Source organism: Zonotrichia leucophrys, chromosome 27, assembly GCF_028769735.1.
Source record: "Zonotrichia leucophrys gambelii isolate GWCS_2022_RI chromosome 27, RI_Zleu_2.0, whole genome shotgun sequence".
Taxonomy (NCBI): Eukaryota; Metazoa; Chordata; class Aves; order Passeriformes; family Passerellidae; genus Zonotrichia; species Zonotrichia leucophrys.
The window spans coordinates 1,962,172-1,983,829 of NC_088196.1; the positions used below are offsets into that span (position 1 = coordinate 1,962,172).

Genomic DNA, 21,658 nt, shown 5'->3' on the forward strand with positions numbered 1-21,658 from the left:
CTGCACAGTGAGGAGTCAGAACCCACTGGCAACTTGCACTGACTGGAACTGCTTGTGAGGGCCTATGAAAAGATGATTCTGAACATGCCTGGTCTCCACCTGTGTTCAGCCCTCTGAATGTTGGAATGCTGTGAGTCACCAGGGGCTGTGACTGTCTCCCTTCAGCATCTCCCAGAACCTTGCTCCTGCTCATTTTTTGTTTAATTATTTCATGATTTTTCAATGGGATGAAAAATTATTTGGTACAAAAAGTATTTCCCTGTCTTCTACAGGCATTTGGAACCAACCAGGAGGACTATGCCAGCTACATCATGAATGGCATCATCAAGTGGGGGGACCCAGTGACGAGGGTGCTGGATGATGGGGAGCTGCTGGTGCAGCAGACCAAGAACAGCGACCGCACTCCCCTGGTCAGCGTGCTGCTGGAAGGTACAGCTGGGAAAACACCTGGGAATGCCTCTGGGGGCTGCTCTGCTCACCTCTGACACCCTGAACCTGCAGGAAACACCTCGGGGGAGAAATGGAGCTGGGCTCTTTCAGTTTGCTTGGGTGAAATTGGTTTGGGTGTTAAAATTGCTCAGCCAAAGGGATCCTTTGATGGGAAGAGGGGAGAAGGGAATGTGCCCAGGGAATAATCAAAATGTGCCCACTAAATAGGCAAAATGTGCCCAGTGAGTAACCACAATGTACCCAGTGAGTAACCACAATGTACCCAGTGAGTAACCCCAATGTACCCTGTGAAGAACCCAAATGTACCCAGTGAATAAACAAAAATGTTCCACCAAATATCCAAAATGTAACCAGTGAAGAACCCAAATGTACTCACTAAATAACCCAAAATGTGCCCAGTGAAGAACCAGAATGTCCCACTAAATAACCCAAATGTACTCAGTGAATAAACAAAAATGTTCCACCAAATATCCAAAATGTAACCAGTGAAGAACCCAAATGTGCCTGCTAAATAACCAAAGTGTATCCACTGAATAACCAAAATGTACCCAGTGAATAACCCAGAATGTACTCAGTGAATAACCCAAAATGTGCCCAGTGAAGAGCCAAAATGTCCCACTAAATAACCCAAATGTACCCAGTGAATAACCCAAATGTACTCAGTGAATAACCCAAATGTACCCAGTGAATAAACAAAAATGTTCCACCAAATATCCAAAATGTAACCAATGAAGAACCCAAATGTGCCCAGTGAAGAATCAAAATGTCCCACTAAATAACCCAAATGTACCCAGTGAATAACCCAAATGTGCCCAGTGAAGAACCCAAATGTACCCAGTGAGTAACCTGCATTTGGCTGGTTTACAGTGGAGATGTCTCCAGCTGAGTCAGTTTTCTAAATTCTCTTTGAAGTCACTGGAGAGCTCATCAGTGCAATTAGCTGAGTTCAAACAGCCACATTTGGGTGTTTCTGTCTGTTAAAGGTGGATTCCCTCTATCCAGACTGCCTAAGGAGAGTTTTCAGATATTGGAAACTGCTTCCAGTATCTGTGTTAGAGGTTTTGGAGGAGAATTTGTTATATTGGAATAGAAGTTGTTATTTATCTCTTCCCTTTTTCCTTTCCCAAACTCCCCAAAGATGCATTACCTCTGTAGCTTTGGAGTTAACCCTGAGTAATTCCTTGTGTTACTGCCCAGCAATTTCTTCTGTCCCTCCCAACTGATTCATGTTGGCTGCATGGATTCAGGTGTACCTTTGGTCTCTGAATTATCCTGAATTCAGGCAAATAACAAATTATCTTTGCCAGTATTTGGTGTGCCTGCTGCTGGCTTGTTTGCCAAGGTGCCAGCAGAGATCATAGTGAGACAGAACAAAAGCTCAAGAAATTTATCCTAAACACATTTTGGTGCCGTGGCTGCTCCTACAGAAAGTGTAATGCCATATTTTGTGTTGTGGTAAATCATTCTGCATATGCTCAAGCAGTTCCATTAAATGCCTTCATGTGGAGGGTTGGGTTGCAGCAGGAGTTAATGTGTTCCTTCTGCAAGCAGGAAAAACATTCATTTCACACTGCAGATGCCTCTGGATGGAATTCTAAACATACCCTTGGTATCATTCACACTGAGCATTGTCAGAGCTGTTTCCTCCCTTGTTTATTCCTTGTTTGTCCTTTGCTGCAGGCCCCCCCCACAGTGGGAAGACTGCTTTAGCAGCAAAAATAGCAGAGGAATCCAACTTCCCCTTTATCAAGATCTGTTCTCCTGATAAGATGATTGGGTTTTCTGAGACAGCCAAGTGCCAGGCCATGAAGAAGGTACGTGTGTGTCACCCCCTGTGCCTGCTGACAGCTCAGTTCTGGGTTCTCTCCTGCAGGGAAAGGTGAATTACCTTTGGGATGGTTTTCTGCTCTTTCTAGGTCTGGAAATCCTGCATATATTTATTTATAAAATTGAATGTATCACAGAATTGTAGAATGGATTGGGTTGGGAGGGACCTTAAAGTTCTTCCAGTGCCACCCCTGCCATGGCAGGGACACCTTCCACTGTCCCAGGTTGCTCCAAACCCTGTCCAGCCTGGCCTTGGGCACTGCCAGGGATCCAGGGGCCGCTCTGGGCACTCTCTGCCAAGTCCTCTCCTGCCCAATATCCCACCTAACCCTGCCCTCTGGCAGTTTGAATCCATTCCCTCTTGTCCTGTCACACCAGACTCCTGTCCCAATGTTTTTGTGGCACTGAGTGTTTCAATTCTCAGTTCTGGTGTGAGATCCTGGCAAACAGCAGCAGAGCAGATCTGGGGTGAGCAGGGCTGGAGCTCTGCCTGTGGATGGGGAGCCAGGAAGGGCTTAGGGCTGCACCTGGGGAGGGCAGATCCTGCCTGAGTGGGACTGGGACCTGCTCTGAGGTGGGGATTTTATTTAAACACAGGGTTTAACAACCTGGGCACCCAGGGAATGTGAATGAGTGGAACATTTTCATTTCCTGGAAATGGTACTGAATGTTACTCTGACCACACTGGTGCAGAGCTGTAGAGTTTGTAAGGGAAGGAAAGTTCTTAGGAGAAGCAGTGGAGATCCAGTTTGTGACTTGGATTCCAAAAGGAGCCTTTGGATTCACTGGAATCAGGGTTTGCTGGAGGCACCACTGCTGTCCTTAGTGCTGCCTCCTGCTCACACCCAGAGCTGCTCCAGGAAGGGTCAGTGGGCTGAGATCCAGCCCTGGGTCAGTCCCTTCTCCCTGCAGGGCTGCTCTGCACAGTGCCCAATAGCCTGAGGAGAAAAGCTTCACAGCTGTGTCACAGCTGGGCAGGTTCTCTGTGTGTTTGTGTCACATTATCAGTGTTGCCCCAGCTCCTAAAACACAGGAATGGTGCTGGTATCTCCCTGGTTTACAGTGAGCCTCAGGGCAGTAAATGAATAAATAAACCAAATTTGTGGAGGTGGCAGTGTTTTACTGCCTGCAGGGAGCCTGATCTCTCATTCCCCACCTGTTTCATTCTCAGATTATTCCTCTCAGTGCTGCTGTGTTCAGCTGAACCCACATCAGCAGGCCCAGCTGTGGCTGAAGTTTAACTCTGAGACATTTCACTGTTTTTCAGATCTTTGATGATGCCTACAAGTCCCAGCTCAGCTGTGTTGTTGTGGACGACATTGAGCGACTTTTAGGTGAGTCAGGAGGAGGGAGAGCTGTGCTGGCTGCTGCAGAAATATTGATGCATTTGCAATATTGAAACATGGCAAACTGGAAATTATCTGGAACCATTTACTGCAGAAGCATTGAACTGGTTTTGCTGCAGTGAAGTGGATTAAATGTACACCTGCTCCATGGACATTAAAATGAGTTTTTCCTTTCAGATTATGTCCCAATTGGACCTCGATTTTCCAACCTGGTTTTGCAAGCCCTTCTGGTGCTGCTGAAGAAAGCCCCACCTCAGGTAAGGCAGGGATGGGACAGTGGGAGCTATTCCTGCAGGGATGGGACAGTGGGAGATGTCCCTGTCCCTGTTCCTGCAGGGATGGGACATTGGGAGCTGTCCCTGTCCCTGTCCCTGTCCCTGCAGGAATGGACATTGGGAGCTGTCCCTGTCCCTGTCCCTGCAGGAATGGGACATTGGGAGCTGTCCCTGTCCCTGTCCCTGTCCCTGTCCCTGTCCCTGCAGGAATGGACACTGGGAGCTCTGTGGCTGCCTCAGTGCTGGTAATGCTTTGTCTGAATCAGCCACTTTAATCCCAGCCTGCTGCTCCTCATTCACTTGGACATTTCTAGGATAACCACAAGGGATTCAGCTTCAAATATCTAATTACTGGGGGCTGGATCTTCTGCACTTAGCCCTAAAAATACTGACTAAGGAAAGCAGTTTAACCTTCACCATGGAAAGCTGAATTGTGCCAGCCCTGGCTCAGCCATGTGCTCCCTCCCTATTTATAGACCAATTTCTGTGTAATCTGTGATTGTGCTTGTCAGGGGTTTAATTTGCTCTTAACTTGAAATGATCAGGTGTTAATTACAGTGATTGAGGGGAGCTTAAGATCCTGTCTCTCGTGCTGATCCTGTCTGTTTGCACTTTGTGGCTTGATGAGATTTAGGAGCATCACAAGTGCTGAGGGTTCTGCAGCTCGTGCTGGCTGAGGCTCCTTTCTTGTTTGCCATTTTCCTGTCCTTCACTGCCTTTCTGCTCTGTGTGTCAGAGATCTGCATGAATAAATAACATCCTAACAGGAACACCTTGAAAGTTGGTGTCAGGAAAAAGCACAGAAGCTCAGTGTGGGTGAAGTCAGTTTTTTTGTCATGTTTAATATCCTGGCACAGGAGAGTGTGAGTGTTGTTTTCATTAGAGAGTTTGGTGAAAAGACCTTTCAAATCCAGCACTTTGAACTAAATTGTAATGCCACAGCCCTGTGTGAGTGTCAGCCTGGGAGAACAAAGATTTCTCCAGTTTCTAGGCCATGTGAAGCCTGTAACAACACAACAGCATCCAAATTTCATCACATGCTTGGAGCAGAGCAGCTCCTGTGTGCAGCAGCACAGCCATTCCTGGTCCCCTCATCTCCTGTAATCTCTGACCTGCTGTTCCCAAAAATCAGTGGGGAAAACAGAATTTGATTTCAAATGAACTTAAAGTATTAAATTGTCCATTTGCCCATTGCATCCTGGATGTGTGCTGCTGCTGGGCTGCATGAGAGCATCCTGCAGCCAGGTAAAACCTGCAGCAGAGGGCTCAGCTCTGGGCTCACCCCTTTTCTAGAAGGCAGAAGGGCAGGACCACACCTGTGTTCTGTCCCCCTGTCAGCACAGAGGGATCTTGGGCTCCAAATTGAGGCATTTTGCTTAAAAATGGACAGGATTAATCCAGGCCTAAGGCTGTGCCTATGTGTGATCTCTGGTGATGGAAGAACTGGGCTGGAAGTGCCCTGGTTGTGAATCTGACACCAAATAATCTTAAGCTCTTCCTCCTTCCTTGGTGGTTTATTCCCATGTTCTGCCCGATTTTTGGGAGTTTGGCTTGAATGCTGATTTTCTGTGGGCTGAACACGTGGCACATTGCCTTCACCGTGGCTGCTGTGGAAATTCGGGATGGAAAAAGTGAATTTTTCTGAAAATGGGACTGCATCATGAGTACATGAACCCTGTGCTGTGGGATGACCCTGGGATCCTGGAGCAAGAACAAATCCCAGGAAATCAGTGCAGAGGAGCTGGATGAGGGCAGCTTTTTCAGTTTCCTGCCCTTTGGGTGGCACCTGGGGCTCCCCAGAGCAGCACACAGGCTGCAGCTCACAGATATTTGCCAAGTTTGCACTTGTTGCAGAGATTTGTGCTCAGCAGGGTTTGAAATGCCCTGAGGGCTGGGAGACTCTGCCTTGACAGCCAATATTATGGTGACTTAAGCCATAAATTGTTGGAGGGTAGAGAGGAGTGAGTTTGCTGAGGAAATGTCACTGGTTGATTGATCATGTGGGGTTTTTTTGCTTTTTTCTTCTTTTTTAAGTGTCCAGTGTTGGCTTTGTGGGAATCAGGACTTTGGGCTGCCCTGCTCTGGCAGTTCTGGCTCTTCCTGGTGTGTTTGTAGTGAGTTCCCTGGCATAGCCATGGCATGTGGGGATCTTGGGCATTTAAAAACCCAAAGCTGTGTGTAAGAAATTGAGCTGTGCAGGAAAGGCCTTTTCTGCTGTGATGGTTTACTGTTAAAATGTTGGATTTGGACATGGAGACTCTTTGGGGGGTTTTGAACTCAGGTAAGGAACCCATGATGGAAATAATCCTGAGGGTTAATCAAACAACCTTCCAAATCCCATCTGAAATTACAAAGTTTCTTGAGGAGCAGTTTTTTGGAGGAGATGGCTGATTTCAGGGGTTGCTGGAATTTGGGATGCAGATACAAATTCTAAGTGCATCAGTGGCACTGACCTGCATGGGTCAAAGTACTTTGGGTTTCTGTGGGATGGGATCATGGTTTACATCATTCCTTGTAAAAATGATGTTGCTGAGAGGAATTCTTGGATTTTGAACAAAGAATCTTTGGGGGTTATGAACTCAGGAGGAAGCCATGATGGAATAATCTAGGAAAAGCCTACTGCAGGAAATATTTCTGAGGGTTGATCAACACCTTCCAAGTTCCCTCTGAGATTACAAGTTTTCTTGAGGAGCAGTTTTTTTGGAGGCTGATCTCACGGTTTGCTGAAATTTGGGATGCAAATACAAATTCTAAGTGCATCAGTGGCACTGACCTGCATGGGCTCAAAGCACTTTGGGTTTCTGTGGGACTGGGATCATGGTTTAGCATCATTCCTTGTAAAAATGATGTGCTGAGAGGAATTCTTGGATTTCGACACAAAGAATCTTTGGGGGTTATGAACTCAGGTAAGGAACCCATGATGGAAATAATCCTGAGGGTTAATCAAGACCTAACCCTCAGGAAATAATCCTGAGGGTTGATCAACACCTTCCAAATCCCCTCTGAGATTGCAAGTTGCTTTGAGGAGCAGTTTTTTTGGAGGGAATGGCTGATCTCAGGGTTTGCTGGAATTTGGGATGCAGATACAAATTCTAAGTGCATCAGTGGCACTGACCTGCATGGGGACAAAGCACTTTGGGTTTCTGTGGGATTGGGATCATGGTTTAGCATCATTCCTTGTAAAAATGATGTGCTGAGAGGAATTCTTGGGGAGACAATGCCTTTTGCCCTTTACTTCACTTGTGGGGGACACCTGAAATTCTGAGCTGATTTCAAAGAATCTTTGGGTTGGCAGGGACCTTACAGCCCATCTCATTCCACCCCTGCACTTCCAGGCATCCAGGGCTTCTCTGGGAATTCCATTGCAGAGAATGGAAGAATTTCCTTCCAATATCCATCTGTCCCTGCTGTTCCCCCTTGTCCTGTCACCACTGCAGTGGCCCAGATTATGAATTCACTGGGGTGTCACACGTCACTTGCAGGGATGTTCTTGATGTGCAAGCAGCTCCCTGCCATCACTGCAGGCTCTGTGTGGAAGAGAAGCATTTCTGGGATGAAATGTTATTAATTATGCATCGAGGTGCGTGTCTCTGTTGAATTGAAGCTGCCTCCCAGGCTCCACTCTTCCTCCCAGGCTGCATTATTGGAACGTGGTGTGGGAAGGGCAAACACTTGAAGGTTCTGGTTTTCTTTTGAGGGTAAACACTTTAGGCTTTAAATAAACCAGAAACCACTCTGAGCTTGCTTTAAATTGCCAGTCACAGCTCCTGCTTGTGGTTCCACTCAGCAGAGTTAAATAGTGCTATCTGTTACTGCTGCTTCAAGAGGGCTGAAAACCATTGCATTTTGTTCAGCATCTTTTTTTTTAAACCAATTAAAAATCTTTTCTGCAGTGCCTTGAAGAGGAGAAAATAAACCCACGTTCTCCTGGGTCTTTAATTCAATCAAGTTGTGCAGGAGCAAGGACTGGGGGATGGAAAGGCTGAAAAGGGCTGGCTCAGCAGGGAGCCAAGCACAGAAAAAGCCTTCCCTGAGAACTGAGCAGCAGCAGCTCCCAGGGCCGGGGCTGCTTCATCTACATGCACAGTCACACGGGGCCTGCGGGCTCTGCCCAGCCCCGCAGAGGTTTCACATGTGCCTCCCTGCTGCTTCCCAACAATCGGCCCGCAGGGAGGGAGGGAGGAGGCGCCTCGGCATCCCCTGCGGGCTGGGCGGGCTCCGGGAATGTGTGCCCGGGCAGGGAGCCCTCCAGGGGACACGCAGTGCCCTTGGGGCTGCCCCCTGAGCCCCCAGCCCCTTCCTTCCAGGGACACCCAGTGCCCCTGAGCCCCCTTCTTTCCAAGGGACACCCAGTGCCCCCAGCCCCTTCCTTCCAGGGACACCCAGTGCCCCTGAGCCCCCTTCCTTCCAAGGGACACCCACTGCCCCCAGCCCCTTCCCTCCAAAGACACCCAGTGCCCCTGAGCCCCCTTCCTTCCAGAGACACCCAGTGCCCCTGAGCCCCCTTCCTTCCAGAGACACCCAGTGCCCCTGAGCCCCTTCCAAGGGACACCCACTGCCCCCAGCCCCTTCCTTCCAAGGGACACCCAGTGCCCCCAGCCCCCTTCCCTCCAGAGACACCCAGTGCCCCTGAGCCCCCTTCCCTTCCAGGGGACACCCAGTGCCCCTGAGCCCCCTTCCTTCCAAGGGACACCCTCTCCTGGGCTGTGCTTCCACTGCCCCCTGCGCCCCCAGCCCCATTTGCCAAGTCAGATTCATGCCTGGGGATGTCCTTCCATTGCTCCCAGAGCCCCCAGCCCCTTCCCTCCAAGGGAAACCCACTCTTGGGGCTGCCCTTCCACTGCCCCCTGAGTCCCCAGCTCCTTCCCTTCAGGGGACACCCACTCCTGTGGCTGCCTTTCCAGGGCACCCAGAGCCCCAGCCCCACTTGCAAAGTGAGATTTATTCCTGAGGATGTCCTTCCATCACTCCCAGAGCCCCCAGCCCTTCTTTTCAAGGGACACCCACTCCTGGGGGTGTCCTTCTATCATTCCTAGTGCCCCCAGCCCCACCTGTAACGTCAGATTCATGCCTGGGGATGTCCTTCCATCGCTCCCAGAGCCCCCAGCCCTTCTCCTGAAGGGAAACCCACTCCGGGGCTGCTCCTCCACTGCTTCCAGAGCCCTCAGCCCCTTCCCTCCAAGGGACACCCACTCTTAGGGCAGCCCTTCCACTGCCCCCAGCCCCACTTTCAAAGTCAGATTCATGCCTGGGGATGTTCTTCCATCACTCCCAGAGCCCCCAGCCCCTTCCCTCAAAGGGAACCCACTCCTGGGGTCGCCATTCCATCACTCCCAGAGCCCCCAGCCCCACTTGCAAAGTCAGATTCATGCCTGGGGCTGTCCTTCTATCACTCCCAGAGCCCCCAACCCTTCTCTTGAAGGGAGACCCTCTCCTGGGGCTGCCCTTCCATTGCTCCCAGAGCCCCCAGCCTCATTTGCAAAGTCAGATTCATGCCAGGGGCTGCCCTTCTGTCACTCCCAGAGCCCCCAGCTCCTTCTTTTCAAGGGACACCCACTCCTGGGGATGTCCTTCTATCACTCTCAGAGTCCCCAACCCTTCTCTTGAAGGGACACCATCTCCTGGAGCTGTCCTTCCACTGCTCCCCAGCCCCTTTTCTCACTGGGACACGAGGCTTTGGAAGTTAGAGGGGAATAATTTCCTTGTTTGATGTAATCCCAGATTCATTCCTGATCCCACATCACTCTCTGTGAACTGGAAGCAATTCCAGTCACCAGTGATGTTACTTTTTTTGTGCACAAACCTGGGGAATTGAGGAGGAATTCCCAAGACCCCAAACACAAGGATAAAGCTGTACAAGGGTCCTGAGCAGCTGGTGGGTGACAGAGGCACCTCAGTGTCACCAGGGCCTGGTTCCAGCAGAGCTCAGGCTCCCCTGGCCTGGGGCTGGCTGGATTTGCTGAGATTCTGTACCTGGGGACTCTCAGCAGGGTCTGTACCTGTGTCATGGTCTGGTTCCCCCTGGCAGGGATGTGCTGCCTGCTGGGGAAGGGGAATCCATCCTGGAAAATTTAGTTGGTTCCAGAGGCTTCTTCAAATCCCACAGTTGTGTGCATGAGAACATCCTCAGTCAGGTAAAACCCCTGCAGCAGAGGGTCATCATCTTCTAGAAGCACAGAGGGATCCTGGGCTCCAAATTGGGGCATTTTGCCTAAAAATGGACAGGATTAATCCAGCCTAAGGCTGTGCCTGTGTGTGATCTCTGGTGATGGAAGAACTGGGCTGGATCTGCCCTGGTTGTGAATCTGACACTGTTCCTCCTTCCTTGGTGATTTACTCCCATGTTCTGCCTGATTTTTGGGAGTTTGGCTTGAATGCTGATTTTCTGTGGGCTGAACACGTGGCACATTGCCTTCACCGTGGCTGCTGTGGAAATGGAGGAGGAAAAAAGTGAATTTTTCTGAAAATGGGAGTGCATCATCAGCACATGAACCCTGTCTGTGTGCTCTGGGATGACCCTGGGATCCTGGAACAGAACAAATCCCAGGAAATCAGTGCAGAGGAGCTGGCTGAGGGCAGCTTTTTCACTTTGCTGGTTTTCCCTGCTGCCTCCATAATTCCTGGGGCAAGCAGTGCTGCCCTGGGGGTTCTCACTTGTTTGTTGGGTTTCTGAAATTTAGAGGAGCTCGAGGGACTCCTGCCCTGTCAGGTCACTGTGGCTGCTTTCCAGGGGTCAGGTTTAAAGCAGGGAGTTGAAGGCATGGCTTCTTTTGAGGAAAACAGGGAAAAATCAGGATCTTTTGGGTGGAGCTGTTAAAAATTGGAAGCACTTTTGAGGAGTAGCCATCTGTTCTGAGGAGCTCCCAACCACGTCAGTGGTTCAGGGACCTGGGAATAGATTTTAACAGAGCTATCTAAAAATTGCTGATGGATCTGCCCTCTGGGAACTCATCCTGGTGCTTTTCAACCTTGTTAAACCTTTCCATTCTTAGCAATGTGCGTGCCTGAGTCCAGCTGAGCTGTTGGTGAGAGCAAACCCCCTTTATTTCAGTTTATTTGATATTTGAGATTCCTTTTTGTGCTCCCTGGTTTCTGTAGTGATGAGCAGCAGTCTCTGCCTCATCCCCTCTACACCAGCTATGAATTTATAAACCTCTCTGTTTTTACTAAGAGTCTATTTAGGGAAGTTATTCCCTATTTCTGACCTTTCTCTGACTTCTCCAACTAAACAGAATCACAGAAACATGGAATGGGTTGGGTTGGGAGGGATCTTAAAGCCACAGTGCCACCCCCAGGGACACCTTCCACTGTCCCAGGTGACTCCAAACCCTGTCCAGCCTGGCCTTGGGCACTGCCAGGGATCCAGGGGCAGCCCCAGCTGCTCTGGGCACCCTGTGCCAGGGCCTGCCCACCCTCCCAGGGAAGGATTTTTTCCTAATATCCAATCTAAACCTACTCCCTTCCACTCCATTTGTATTTCTCTTGCCAGGATATCTCAGATTGAACCCTGGCAAAGTCAATCCTGTTGAGCAGTTTTGTTCCTTGTTGTAGTTATGGTTTATATTTGTTACCTAATCTTTATATTTGTGTTGTTTTTCCACCTCTGAATGGCCTTGAACACTCTCCCCATTTTTCTGTGCCTCCTTTCATAGAAGCCTTTCCACCATGTGGAAGGAGCTGATCATGATACAGAAATTCCTTCATTTTTGGGACTGGCCTTGGGCACTGCCAGGGATCCAGGGGCAGCCCCAGCTGCTCTGGGCACCCTGTGCCAGGGCCTGCCCACCCTCCCAGGGAAGGATTTATCCCAATATCCCATCCATCCCTGCCCCCTGGCAGTGGGAATCCATTCCCCCTTGTCCCCAGGCCCTTCCCTTCTCCAGGTGAACACCTCCAGCTCAGAAATGATGGATTTGAAGTTGTATTTGGAACAGGAAGGAGCTCCTGGATCCACATGGCACAATGATGATCCTGTTTTGCTTTTTCCTATTCTAAATCTGTCCCAGTGGTCACACACAGAGTGAGACTGAGCTGCTGCTCCCACAGAATTCCCACAGGGAGCAGTGCCAGTGGTTCCCTCAGTGGCTTTAGAGCCCTTTCTGTGTGTGCTGCCACCTCCCAGTGCCCTGCTGCCTTTGGGTCCAGGGTGGCACTGCCCAGGTTGGCAGTGAACTGATCCTTTTCTGAGCTGATCCTTTTCTGAGCTGATCCTTTTCTGAGCTGATCCTTTTCTGAACTGATCCTTTTCTGAGCTGATCCTTTAGGGAATTTTATTTTTTTGGGGTGAGTCCAGAGGGTGGGCAGCTTTCCTGGGAGGAGGAATCTGTCATCTGGGCAAGGAAAGGCTGAGGGTGACATCAGTCATGGACACCTGAAGTGCCAGCAGGTAAAACCCCCCTCATTGTGGCATTCCTGTGTCCTTTCTTGGTGAAACTCCAAGCTAAATTCCATTTTTATTGTAATCAGGCACAGATTTCATTGATGTACAAGGGCAGCATCCCTCAGGCAGCCTCTCTGAGGTGGTTATCCCTTGATTGATGCCTGATCAGTGTGCCAGGCTCTGTACACATGCTGGGAGCTAAATTTGGGGAACAGACCCTGCCTGGGTGCAGCTGAGCAGTTTATTCCCTCTTAAATGCTCACAGTTCATGGGAAACTGTTATTAACACAGCCCCTTGCCCAACTGTTCAGGATTTTGAGAGTTCCATCCAGTAATGAACAAGTTTTTAGGAGAACCCCTTGTGGTCTTCACTGTCTTGTGAAGCAGATGGGTCTGGGTGTTCCAGCACTTGCAGGAGGGGCTGTTCTGTGTTTTGGAGGTCTCAGCTCTGGTCAGGAATCTCTCCTTGGCTTCCTCTGTGCCCTGGTACCTCAGCTGTGTGGCAGTGAAGCTGTTTGGGGAGCCTGGGCAGTGCCCAGGGCAGCACCCTCAAGGTGGGCACTGGGCATTCCCTTCACTCCTGAGCTCCCCAAACTTTATACAGCAATAAAAGGGGGTCCTTGGCCTCCTCCAGGTGGGCACTGGGCATTTCCTTCACTCCTGAAGCCTCAGCCAAATTTTTGAGGGGGTTCCTTTGCCAGCCAGACCCTCCCAACCCATGTGCACTGGGAGAGAAAAGGGATTGATGATCCTGCCTGACTGTCCTGCTATCAGCCAATATTGATCAGTGTCAATATTGAAATTGAAATAGCAGTGGGAAGGGCTCTGCAAGGTGAGCAAACAACAGTGGATTTGCATTGGCAGCTGATGTTTTCCACAATTTGCTCTGTTTTTCATAAATCCTGTTATTGTTTGGACTCTGTGCACTCTGCATTGGGAGTTGCAGCCTGCTGGAGTGGGACTGGCCTGGACAGCTGCAGGGGGAGCTCAGGGACTCACAGCAGCCTCTGCTCAACAGCCTGAGCTGGAAATCCACTGGAACTGCCTGTGCAGGAGCAGGGAGTTCACTGTACCCACAGATTCCTGAAGACAGGCTGTTCCCCAGAGAAGTCATTTGTAATTCAGCTTTTGGGAGTGGGAGTTTGCTCAGGCTTTTAAATTTAATGAGGATCCAGCTATTTATAAAGCTGGATTCAGAAGGAGCTGGGAGTGTGGTGGGGCTTTGTGCACCACAATTCCTGGACCCTGTTGGTGGCATTGCTCCGAGAGCTGATCCTGTCTCCTGTGGCTGCTCTTGGCCCCTTCAATTACTGACACATTTAATCCCATTAATTTTGTTTGAAGTGGGTTTTTAAATGGCCATTTATCATCTGTAGTTAGCTGAGCCTTCCCCAGGCTGTTCTCTGCAGGTTTTCCTCTCCTGACTGTGGCTCCTTTGCCTGGACAGGGTCGGAAGCTCCTCATCATCGGCACCACGAGCCGCAAGGACGTCCTGCAGGAGATGGAGATGCTGAATGCCTTCAGCACCACCATCCACGTGCCCAACATTGCCACAGGGGAGCAGCTCATGGAGGCTCTAGAGGTGAGCAAAAGTTCAAGGATGACAAAAGACTCCAAACTTGAGGGATTTTGCAGTAGCTGTGTCTGGTAACTCCATCCCGCTTGTCATTGTGTCATAACAGAGCAGCTCTGAGGCTCTAAATTTGCTTTTTAATGAATTAAATGAAGGCAAAATTAGAGAACAGTAGGTCTGGGGAAGGGTTTGTGGTCTGGATTAAAACATTCCAAGGGCAGGGAAGTGGGTAATGAGTATAATTGGGGCACTTAAACTGAATGTGCCCAGAGGGTGCTCTGGTGGATTGGAACAGCATCAACTGGAGGTGTTTGGTGCTGAAGAATTACAAATTCTTTATAAATTCCTGCCTTCAGTGCCCCCTTATTCTGTGCCCTAGTGGGAGTTGTAGTGAGTATGGAAGGCTGTTAAAATAAACTGAACAGGCAAATCTTTGGTGCCATTGGCAAACTTGTCCCTGTGGTGGTGTCACCGATGCCTGAGAGACACAAAGACACACCTGAGACACTCCTGCAGCAGGTGTAGAAACTCCCTGTGGCTTGAACCATTGTTTCCTTGTAGACCCTGGTCTGAAGAAGACCTGGAGTGCAGCATAAAAGCACAGCACTGTTAGATAAGGCATAATATGGAAAAAACCATGAGGGAATTAAATAATTTTTTTGTGTGTTTTGCCATGTCTAAGATACATTGCAACAAATTTCTCCTCTCAGCTACTAAATGCTTGTAGCTTCCCATTGCCTTTGGCCCAAGGTAGGTACCATTATTGCTGCTCTCAGCCTCCTGTTGTTGATTTTTTAAGCTGATTTTCCCCCCAGCTCCTGGGTAACTTCAAAGACAAGGAGCGCAGCACGATCGCTCAGAACGTCAAAGGGAAGCCGGTGTGGATCGGGATCAAGAAGCTGCTGATGCTGATAGAAATGTCCTTACAGGTAGGAATGGCTCTGGGCTCCTAGAGCACTCCTGGAGGTTCCCTTCTCTGCAGAACCCTGGTGTTGGTGGCAGCTTTTGCATTGGGTTCATTGGGAAAAGAGTTGCAGTGAGGGGAAATGTTGAGAACAAAGAAATCACCACAGCTTGGTCCACAGAGATCTGTAAATCCCCCCCTCGTGCCCATGGGCTGTTCAGAGCTGCACTTACAGAGCATCTGGCTATGGGAGGGGTTGGATTAACTCACCTTTCATGGAATTTCTTTTCTCCACCCAGCATGTTAAGATTGCAGATAGCAATCACCTCAGGTTTTTTGTTATTTTTTTTTTTTTAAAGAAGAAGGTGCCTGTGCAGGTGTATGTGCTCTTTCCCTGAAGAAGATAAATCTGTCAGGCTGTTCAGCTGCTCTTCTCTTTATTTACCACTTTCAGCACTTTAAAGAAAATAATTGCAGAGGGTAAGAACTATGCAGCTCTGAGCCCTCCCCCGCAGCAGCACCCATGCCTGGAGCTCCTGCTCGTGCTGACACGGGCTGAGGGTGCAGCCCTAATCCTGCCCTGACATCCCAGTGCTCCCCCAGCCCCCCCTCTGCTCCCATCAAGTGGATTTAGTGCAGCTGAGTGAGCTGTTCTCAGATCTCCCTCTCAGAAGTGAAGAGACTTGTAGCTGAGAGCTCAGAGCCGTGTACCCCTCTGTTCACTCCTCACAATTCTGTTAAAACTTGCTCAGCTCTGAGGATGTGCTCTGACTGCATGTCACCTCAGGGAATAAAGTCATTTATCTAGATTACTTTTTCCTCTTCTTCCTTGGCTTTTAATTCCATAGCTGGAGGCAAGTCAGTAAGTCATTGCTCACATGTATGAAATGGATTTAAGGGGTGCTGCCCTTCAGGGGCTGCCCTGCTCCCTGAGCCCTGACAATGGCTCCCTTCTTCTGAATCAGGACGTGCTCTTGTGCTGCTTTCTCCTGAAGTGCTGGTTCTTTTCAAAGCTGGAGGTTTGGAGGTTCTGTAAATCATGGGCAATTCTGAGGTGGCAGTGCTGACCCAGCCCTGTGCCCATTCCTGGGGACAGTTCTGGGCACCACAATGTCATAGAGGGATAGAAAGGAATTAGGGACTGTCCAAAGGAGGGAGCTGAGGATGAGGAAGGGTCTGGAGGGGCCATAGGAGGAGCAGCTGAGGGCAGAGCTCAGTGGGGCTGCAGCTCCAATCTCTGCTCTGGGACAGGGACAGGAGCCAGGCGATGGCTGGAGCTGGGCCAGAGGGATTTAGGTTGGAGATCAGGGAAAGGTTCTTCCCCCAGAGGGTGCTGGGCAGGGAATGGTCCCATCCCTGAGGCTGCCAGAGCTCCAGGAGGGCTTGGACACCACTCCAGGGATGGGATTTTGGGGTGTCTGTGCAGTTCCAGGGCTGGGCTGGATGATCCCTGTGGGTCCCTTCCCTCTGAGGGTGTTCCATGGTCCTGTGACCAGTGACACAGAGCCCTCACTCTGCTGAGGCTGGGCAGCCAAGCTCCTCTTGGGTTTTAATTTTGCCAGCAAACCATTGTTGGGTAGGTGAGTGCAGGACCAGCCAGGCACAGCTGGGACTGTGTCTGTCACTCTGATATTTTATCAAAAAATCCCTTAGCCAGGATTTCTTCTCCTGGGAAGCTTCAGCTTCTCCATGTTTTGCTTCTCTGGAATGTGATTTGGAGAATTGTTTATCAGCATGTGAATTGATTTTAATTAATGGCAAATCACAGCCAGCTGGGTCAGACTCTGAGTCAGTCATGGGTTTTTATTATTCATTCTTCTTAAACCTTCTGATGACTCCTTTCTCTTTCTTTAGTATAGTTTTAAAATATAATACAATATAAGATAGCATGATATGATATGATATAATATAATATAATATAATATAATATAATATAATATAATATAATATAATATAATATAATATAATATAATATAATATAATATAATATAATATAATATAATAGTGACATGATATGACATGATATAATATAATGTAATGTAATATGATATGATATAACATAACATAACAATATATCAGCCTTCTGAGAACTTGGAGTCAATTCTCATCTCTCACCTCATCCTGGGGACCTCACAACACCAAATGTGCCTTTCCTACACACTGAACATCACACATGAAGTGCTGCCACTGTCCCCAGGGCCACTGGGGGTGGCTCCTGCTCTGGCACTGGCTGCAGGTGCTTGTGTAACAGCAGAGGTAGCAGCATATGGCAGCTAAATATGAACCAGTTCTATTCCAAAAGGTCTGAGGTGTTTCCATGACTCCATCTGCTGAACTGCTATAAATACAGGGAGCAGAGCTGGGATCTGAGCACTGAACCCACAGAGAGCTGGGGTCTGCCAGGCCCTGCCAGGAAAGCACTGGGTAAGAAATGCAGCCCTGCATCTTGTTTTCACTGAGCTGTACCACTGTCACACACATCTTTTATGGAAAATCCTTTCCTTAGGATTTTTCCTCCTGAGAAGCTGAGAGGCCTCAGGAACAAAATGCAAACAATGGTTATCTGCTGCTGTGGAATGCAACAGGTGCATCTGGGATTGGTCTCATGTGGTTGTTTCTAATTAATGGCCAATCACAGCCCAGCTGGCTTGGACTCTGTCCGAGACACAAGCTTTTGTTATCATTTCTTTCTTTTTCTATTCTTAGCCAGCCTTCTGATGAAATCCTTTCTTCTGTTCTTTTAGTATATTTTTAATATAATAAATATCATAAAATAATAAATCAGCCTTCTGAAACATGGAGTCAGATCCTCATCTCTTCCCTCATCCTAAGACCCCTGTGAACACAGTCACAGCTTTTCAGAAGGAGATTTCAGTCTGAAATCACTTAAGATTTCCAAGTGATGGATGAAATTTCTCAGAATTCAGCTGATTAGATGCCAGGTGACTGAGTTATTTGTAAAAAATGTGCACATTGTGTCTTCCTCTGAATCTAGTGGTGGGTTTTGCTTTGTTAAAGCAGTGACCGCACCCTCAGCTCCCTGCAGGGATTCCTCAGCTGGTCAAATACCTTCCAGTGTGTTTCACACTGAAGTAACAGTGAACCAATATCAAAATCCTTTCTTGGGATACCTGAGCTGCTCTGGTGCCCTGGGTGAATTGTCACCTTGTTTATGAGCTGTGTAACCCCACAATTTCTAATTTCCCCAAACTCTGTTACTGGTGTTCTTGGCTTTGTGTACGGTGAGTATCCTGGAATTATTCTGTGCCTTTGATCCCTGGGTCCACTCCAGATTTGCCATGTGAATCCCCAGGTGTTTGCAGTGGCCTTGGCTGCAGGACAGGGCCACCTCCAGTGCTCTTGGGTCCCACCTTGGCTTCACCCTGCCCTGGCTGCTCTCTCCATGGTTCCTGCTGCTTCCTCTCCCTGTTTTGTTGCTCTTGGACCTTGCTGGCAGCACTCCCAAAGCCAAAATCTCCTCCTGAGCCTGGATGAGTCAGGGAATGTTCCCAAAAACCCCTTCTGGCACCTCCAGGCTTTCCTGATTTGGTAACTTCTGTTTAGCATAAATAAAGCTTAATCAGCATAAATAAAACTTAATCTAAGCTATTTGTCTTTAATGTATTTTAATTTTCATAACTGGGAACTTTGAAAGATCACATAGAACTTTGAAAGATCATAATGTTAAGATACATTAAAGACAAATAGCTTAGATTAAGTTTTATTTCTGCTGATTAAGCTTTATTTATGCTAAAGCAATACATTAAACCAAACACTGCAGCTGGACATGCTGAGGGTTTGGGGTTCATGGCAGGCTTTTAGGGGGGTTCAACACATCCTGGTGGAGGATCTCCTTCTCTGGACTGGAGATAAACAACTTCCCTGCAGTTCCTTTGTTTCTGGAGGGTCCTGGATGTCCTGGGGATGCTGCACCATCCATGTTCTCCCTCTCTGAGCTCTGTTCCAGAGAATTTCCCCCTCGGTTTGGCAGCAGAATTTCTGTTTACAGAGGCTGTGTCCAGCAGTCCTGACCCTGCTGCCCCTCTGCTCCACTCCAGCTTCTGCTCCTTCCTGAGCAGATCAGCCTCTGGGCTTTGTGCCTGCATTTTTAATAAGCAATTTGATCAAGTCTGAGTTTTCAAATTTTCAAATTGCAGTTGTTTTCAGCTGTATTTTTTTGGACAAGGAGCTGTGTGTGCAGGTAAATGCTGTGTCTCCCCAGGTTATGGACTCAGTTATGGACTCAGAGAGGTGGGAGGCAGAATTTTCCATTTGGGAACAGAACCCTGGCCTTGGCAAGTTTGAATTCCAGCTGGTGGCTTTGGAACAGATTTTTAAAGGATGAAAAGAGAGATTTGTCTCACTGTGTCAGGTCATAGTGGGTTTTTAGCAGAACTCTCTGGCTGGACCTTTGTTATTTCCTGCTTGTGATGACTTTCCTAAGGTTTCACCTCACTGGTCTGTGGAGCTCTCAGGGATGCTCAGGGTGGGATTTTTGGGGTGTCTGTTGGACTCCATGATCCTTGTGGGTCCTGTCCAGCTCAGGACATTCCTGATTCTGTGCTTTCTTTTTTTGGCACTAATGGGGATGTGTTTGGTGTTTAGATGGATCCTGAGTATCGGGTGAAGAAGTTCTTGGCTCTTCTGAGAGAAGAAGGAACGTAAGTACTTTTATTTTAAAGCTGTGCTTGAGTTCTCCTTTTCTGCTCAGAAAGGAGCCTGCAGTGGGGTGGATCTGCTCTTCTTGTTGGCCCCTCTGTATTGTCAGAGCTGTATCTTAGAGCAGTTTGGGAGGGGGGAGCTCCTGAAAGTTTGGTAACCTGCATGCCTGAATTCTCTGCTTTTCTGAATTTACCCTTAACTTTTAAACTATCCATGAGATATTGGGCCAAAATTTAATTTAAGTAAATCAAAAGAGATTCTGCTTGAGTAAAAAAAATCTGGAATTTTGGTTTCTTGTGTCTGCTGTCTGAGAGAAGGATGTCCTACTCTTTCCCCATAGGTGCCACAGGGAGTAGTTGAGCCCAGTGGGACAGAATGACTTTCTAATCATGTAGGGCAGTACCTGTGCTGGGGAAACTCACACCAAACTATCTATCCTGGCTCCATGTGAGTGGGTTCCAGTGTGTGCTTGATGCTTTATACATGTGCATGATGCTTTCCTGATGGATTTGGCTTCTTTTGCAAGAGTCCCTACCCTAGACTGAAGGTGGACCAAGTGCAAGATCAACAGCTGGAAAAGTGACCAACCTGGAGAACAAACACTGGGATCTTTACTCTTCTGGACAAAGTGAAATGCTCCCCTGATCCCCAGAGCCCCATGTGGAACCTGCATGTGTAGTGCAATACTTTATTCTTTATCTTTGTCTCTCATACCCTGATGTCACGTGGAAGTGTCCCCTGGAGCCCTGTGCTTCTGTCTCTGTATTTTGGGGTGAGCAGGGGGAATGTGCTGGGAGCTTTGGGGCTGACCCTCACTTGTGTCCAGCATTCCTGCAGTAGGAAAGAGATCCTGGCTCCTAATAAACCTGCCAGTCTGGTGGAGGGATGCTGAAGCACTGCTCTGTGTGATCCTGGTCAGGTGGAGGCTTTTTGTGGAGCCAGCCCCATGCCCACAGACAGAGCTCCAGCAGGGCCTGGATGCTGCACCCTCTTCATTTAAATCCAGGTGTTTTGGGCCTGGTGGGATTGGGCACTGGAAGAGGGCAGGGAAGTGTTGATCAGAGTAGAGGAAAATTTCCAAATCCAGTATTTAAGGCATCAAACCTTGTTGTTCATCCAACAACACTTTTAGCAATGCTGGTTCCAACCTCCAGCTCTTCCTGAGTTCTGTAGTTGGCAGCTTTGGTATCCTCCAGCCTCATTTTATCCCTTTTTCCTGCCATGTTACCAAAGGTTGAAATTCCTCCTTTAGAGACAGAGAGGAGGCCGAGCTCTGCAGGTGCAGGAGATGAGTGTTGCCATGTTTTTGCACTGAAATAAAGGAATGTATCTCAAACCTTTGCTCCACGCTCCTTCCCCTGCTCCCGTGGCCTCAGGGAGATGCTGAGGCTCCACTCCTTCCAGAAGGTTCCTGGAACATACCTCAGCGTGGTGGGGCATGAAATCAAAGCCATTTAGCAGATGTTAGTCAGTGTAGCTCCCCAGCCTCGAGCAGCCCCACTGGAAGGGCTAGCAGGGGGTGCAGGGGGTGTTCCCAGAGGGTCCCCATGTCCTTCCAGGTCCTGTTGTCCTCAGTGTGCTCACAGAATTGGGGTGCTCAGGGCACTCCACTCTGCTCCTCTGGCAGTGCTCTTGTGTTGTGATGCTCTTGTGAGTCCCAGTGGTGGCTCCCTCTCATTTTTTTGTGTAGGATCTTGTGAATTTATTTGTTCCTCCCTTGCCCTCTGCCAGTCCAGGTGACAGCAGCACACAGTAACTTATATTTCAGAGTAAATGATGTAAACATTATCGTGTCTGTGTCCAGAACTATATGGATGAATAATAAATATCTGGTTTAATTGCACATTCAATGGATTCAATAAAAAGCACAACTCCTTGTGATGATCTGTGTCTGCTCCTGGTGTGTGTGAGGAGCAGAGCTGCAGCCAGAGGGGTTTTCAGGAGTGTGGATGGATTGAATTTAGCCCACCCTGAGCAGCTCTTACCTCTTACTCTGACAGAAATTGAGAGGATTCTGCTCCAGCCCATTGTGGAGCTGAGTGGGCTCTGCAGGGCTGAGGAGGCTCTGGGTGTGTGTTTGTGGTGGGGTTTTCCATGGAAATCATTCATTTCCATTGTTCATGGAAAGTATCCTACCCCTGGGGAAGGCTGGAAAACCAGGCTGGGCTGCTGGGTGTGACACCTGAGCCACTCCAAGCTCTGCTCCAAGATCTGAGATGTTCCCTGCAGGGAAGGGCAGCA

General features: G+C 48.7%; 1 protein-coding gene across 2 annotated transcripts in view; it reads left to right on the forward strand.

Annotated features, from left to right (window-relative positions):
• Nucleotides 1–21,301, forward strand: part of NSF (N-ethylmaleimide sensitive factor, vesicle fusing ATPase) — an 86,655-nt gene extending 65,354 nt beyond the window's left edge. Inside the window, exons 14-21 of one of the 2 annotated variants that reach the window (XM_064733840.1) lie at nucleotides 273–429; nucleotides 2,131–2,264; nucleotides 3,545–3,611; nucleotides 3,801–3,880; nucleotides 13,726–13,860; nucleotides 14,667–14,780; nucleotides 19,361–19,416; nucleotides 19,758–21,301. In XM_064733840.1, the coding sequence (XP_064589910.1) occupies nucleotides 273–429; nucleotides 2,131–2,264; nucleotides 3,545–3,611; nucleotides 3,801–3,880; nucleotides 13,726–13,860; nucleotides 14,667–14,780; nucleotides 19,361–19,416; nucleotides 19,758–19,773 (759 nt within the window). In that variant the 3' untranslated portion in view covers nucleotides 19,774–21,301. The remainder of the gene's footprint in view (nucleotides 1–272; nucleotides 430–2,130; nucleotides 2,265–3,544; nucleotides 3,612–3,800; nucleotides 3,881–13,725; nucleotides 13,861–14,666; nucleotides 14,781–19,360; nucleotides 19,417–19,757) is intronic. The other variant, XM_064733839.1, reaches the window with a different exon arrangement.
• Nucleotides 21,302–21,658: the final 357 nt, after the last annotated feature.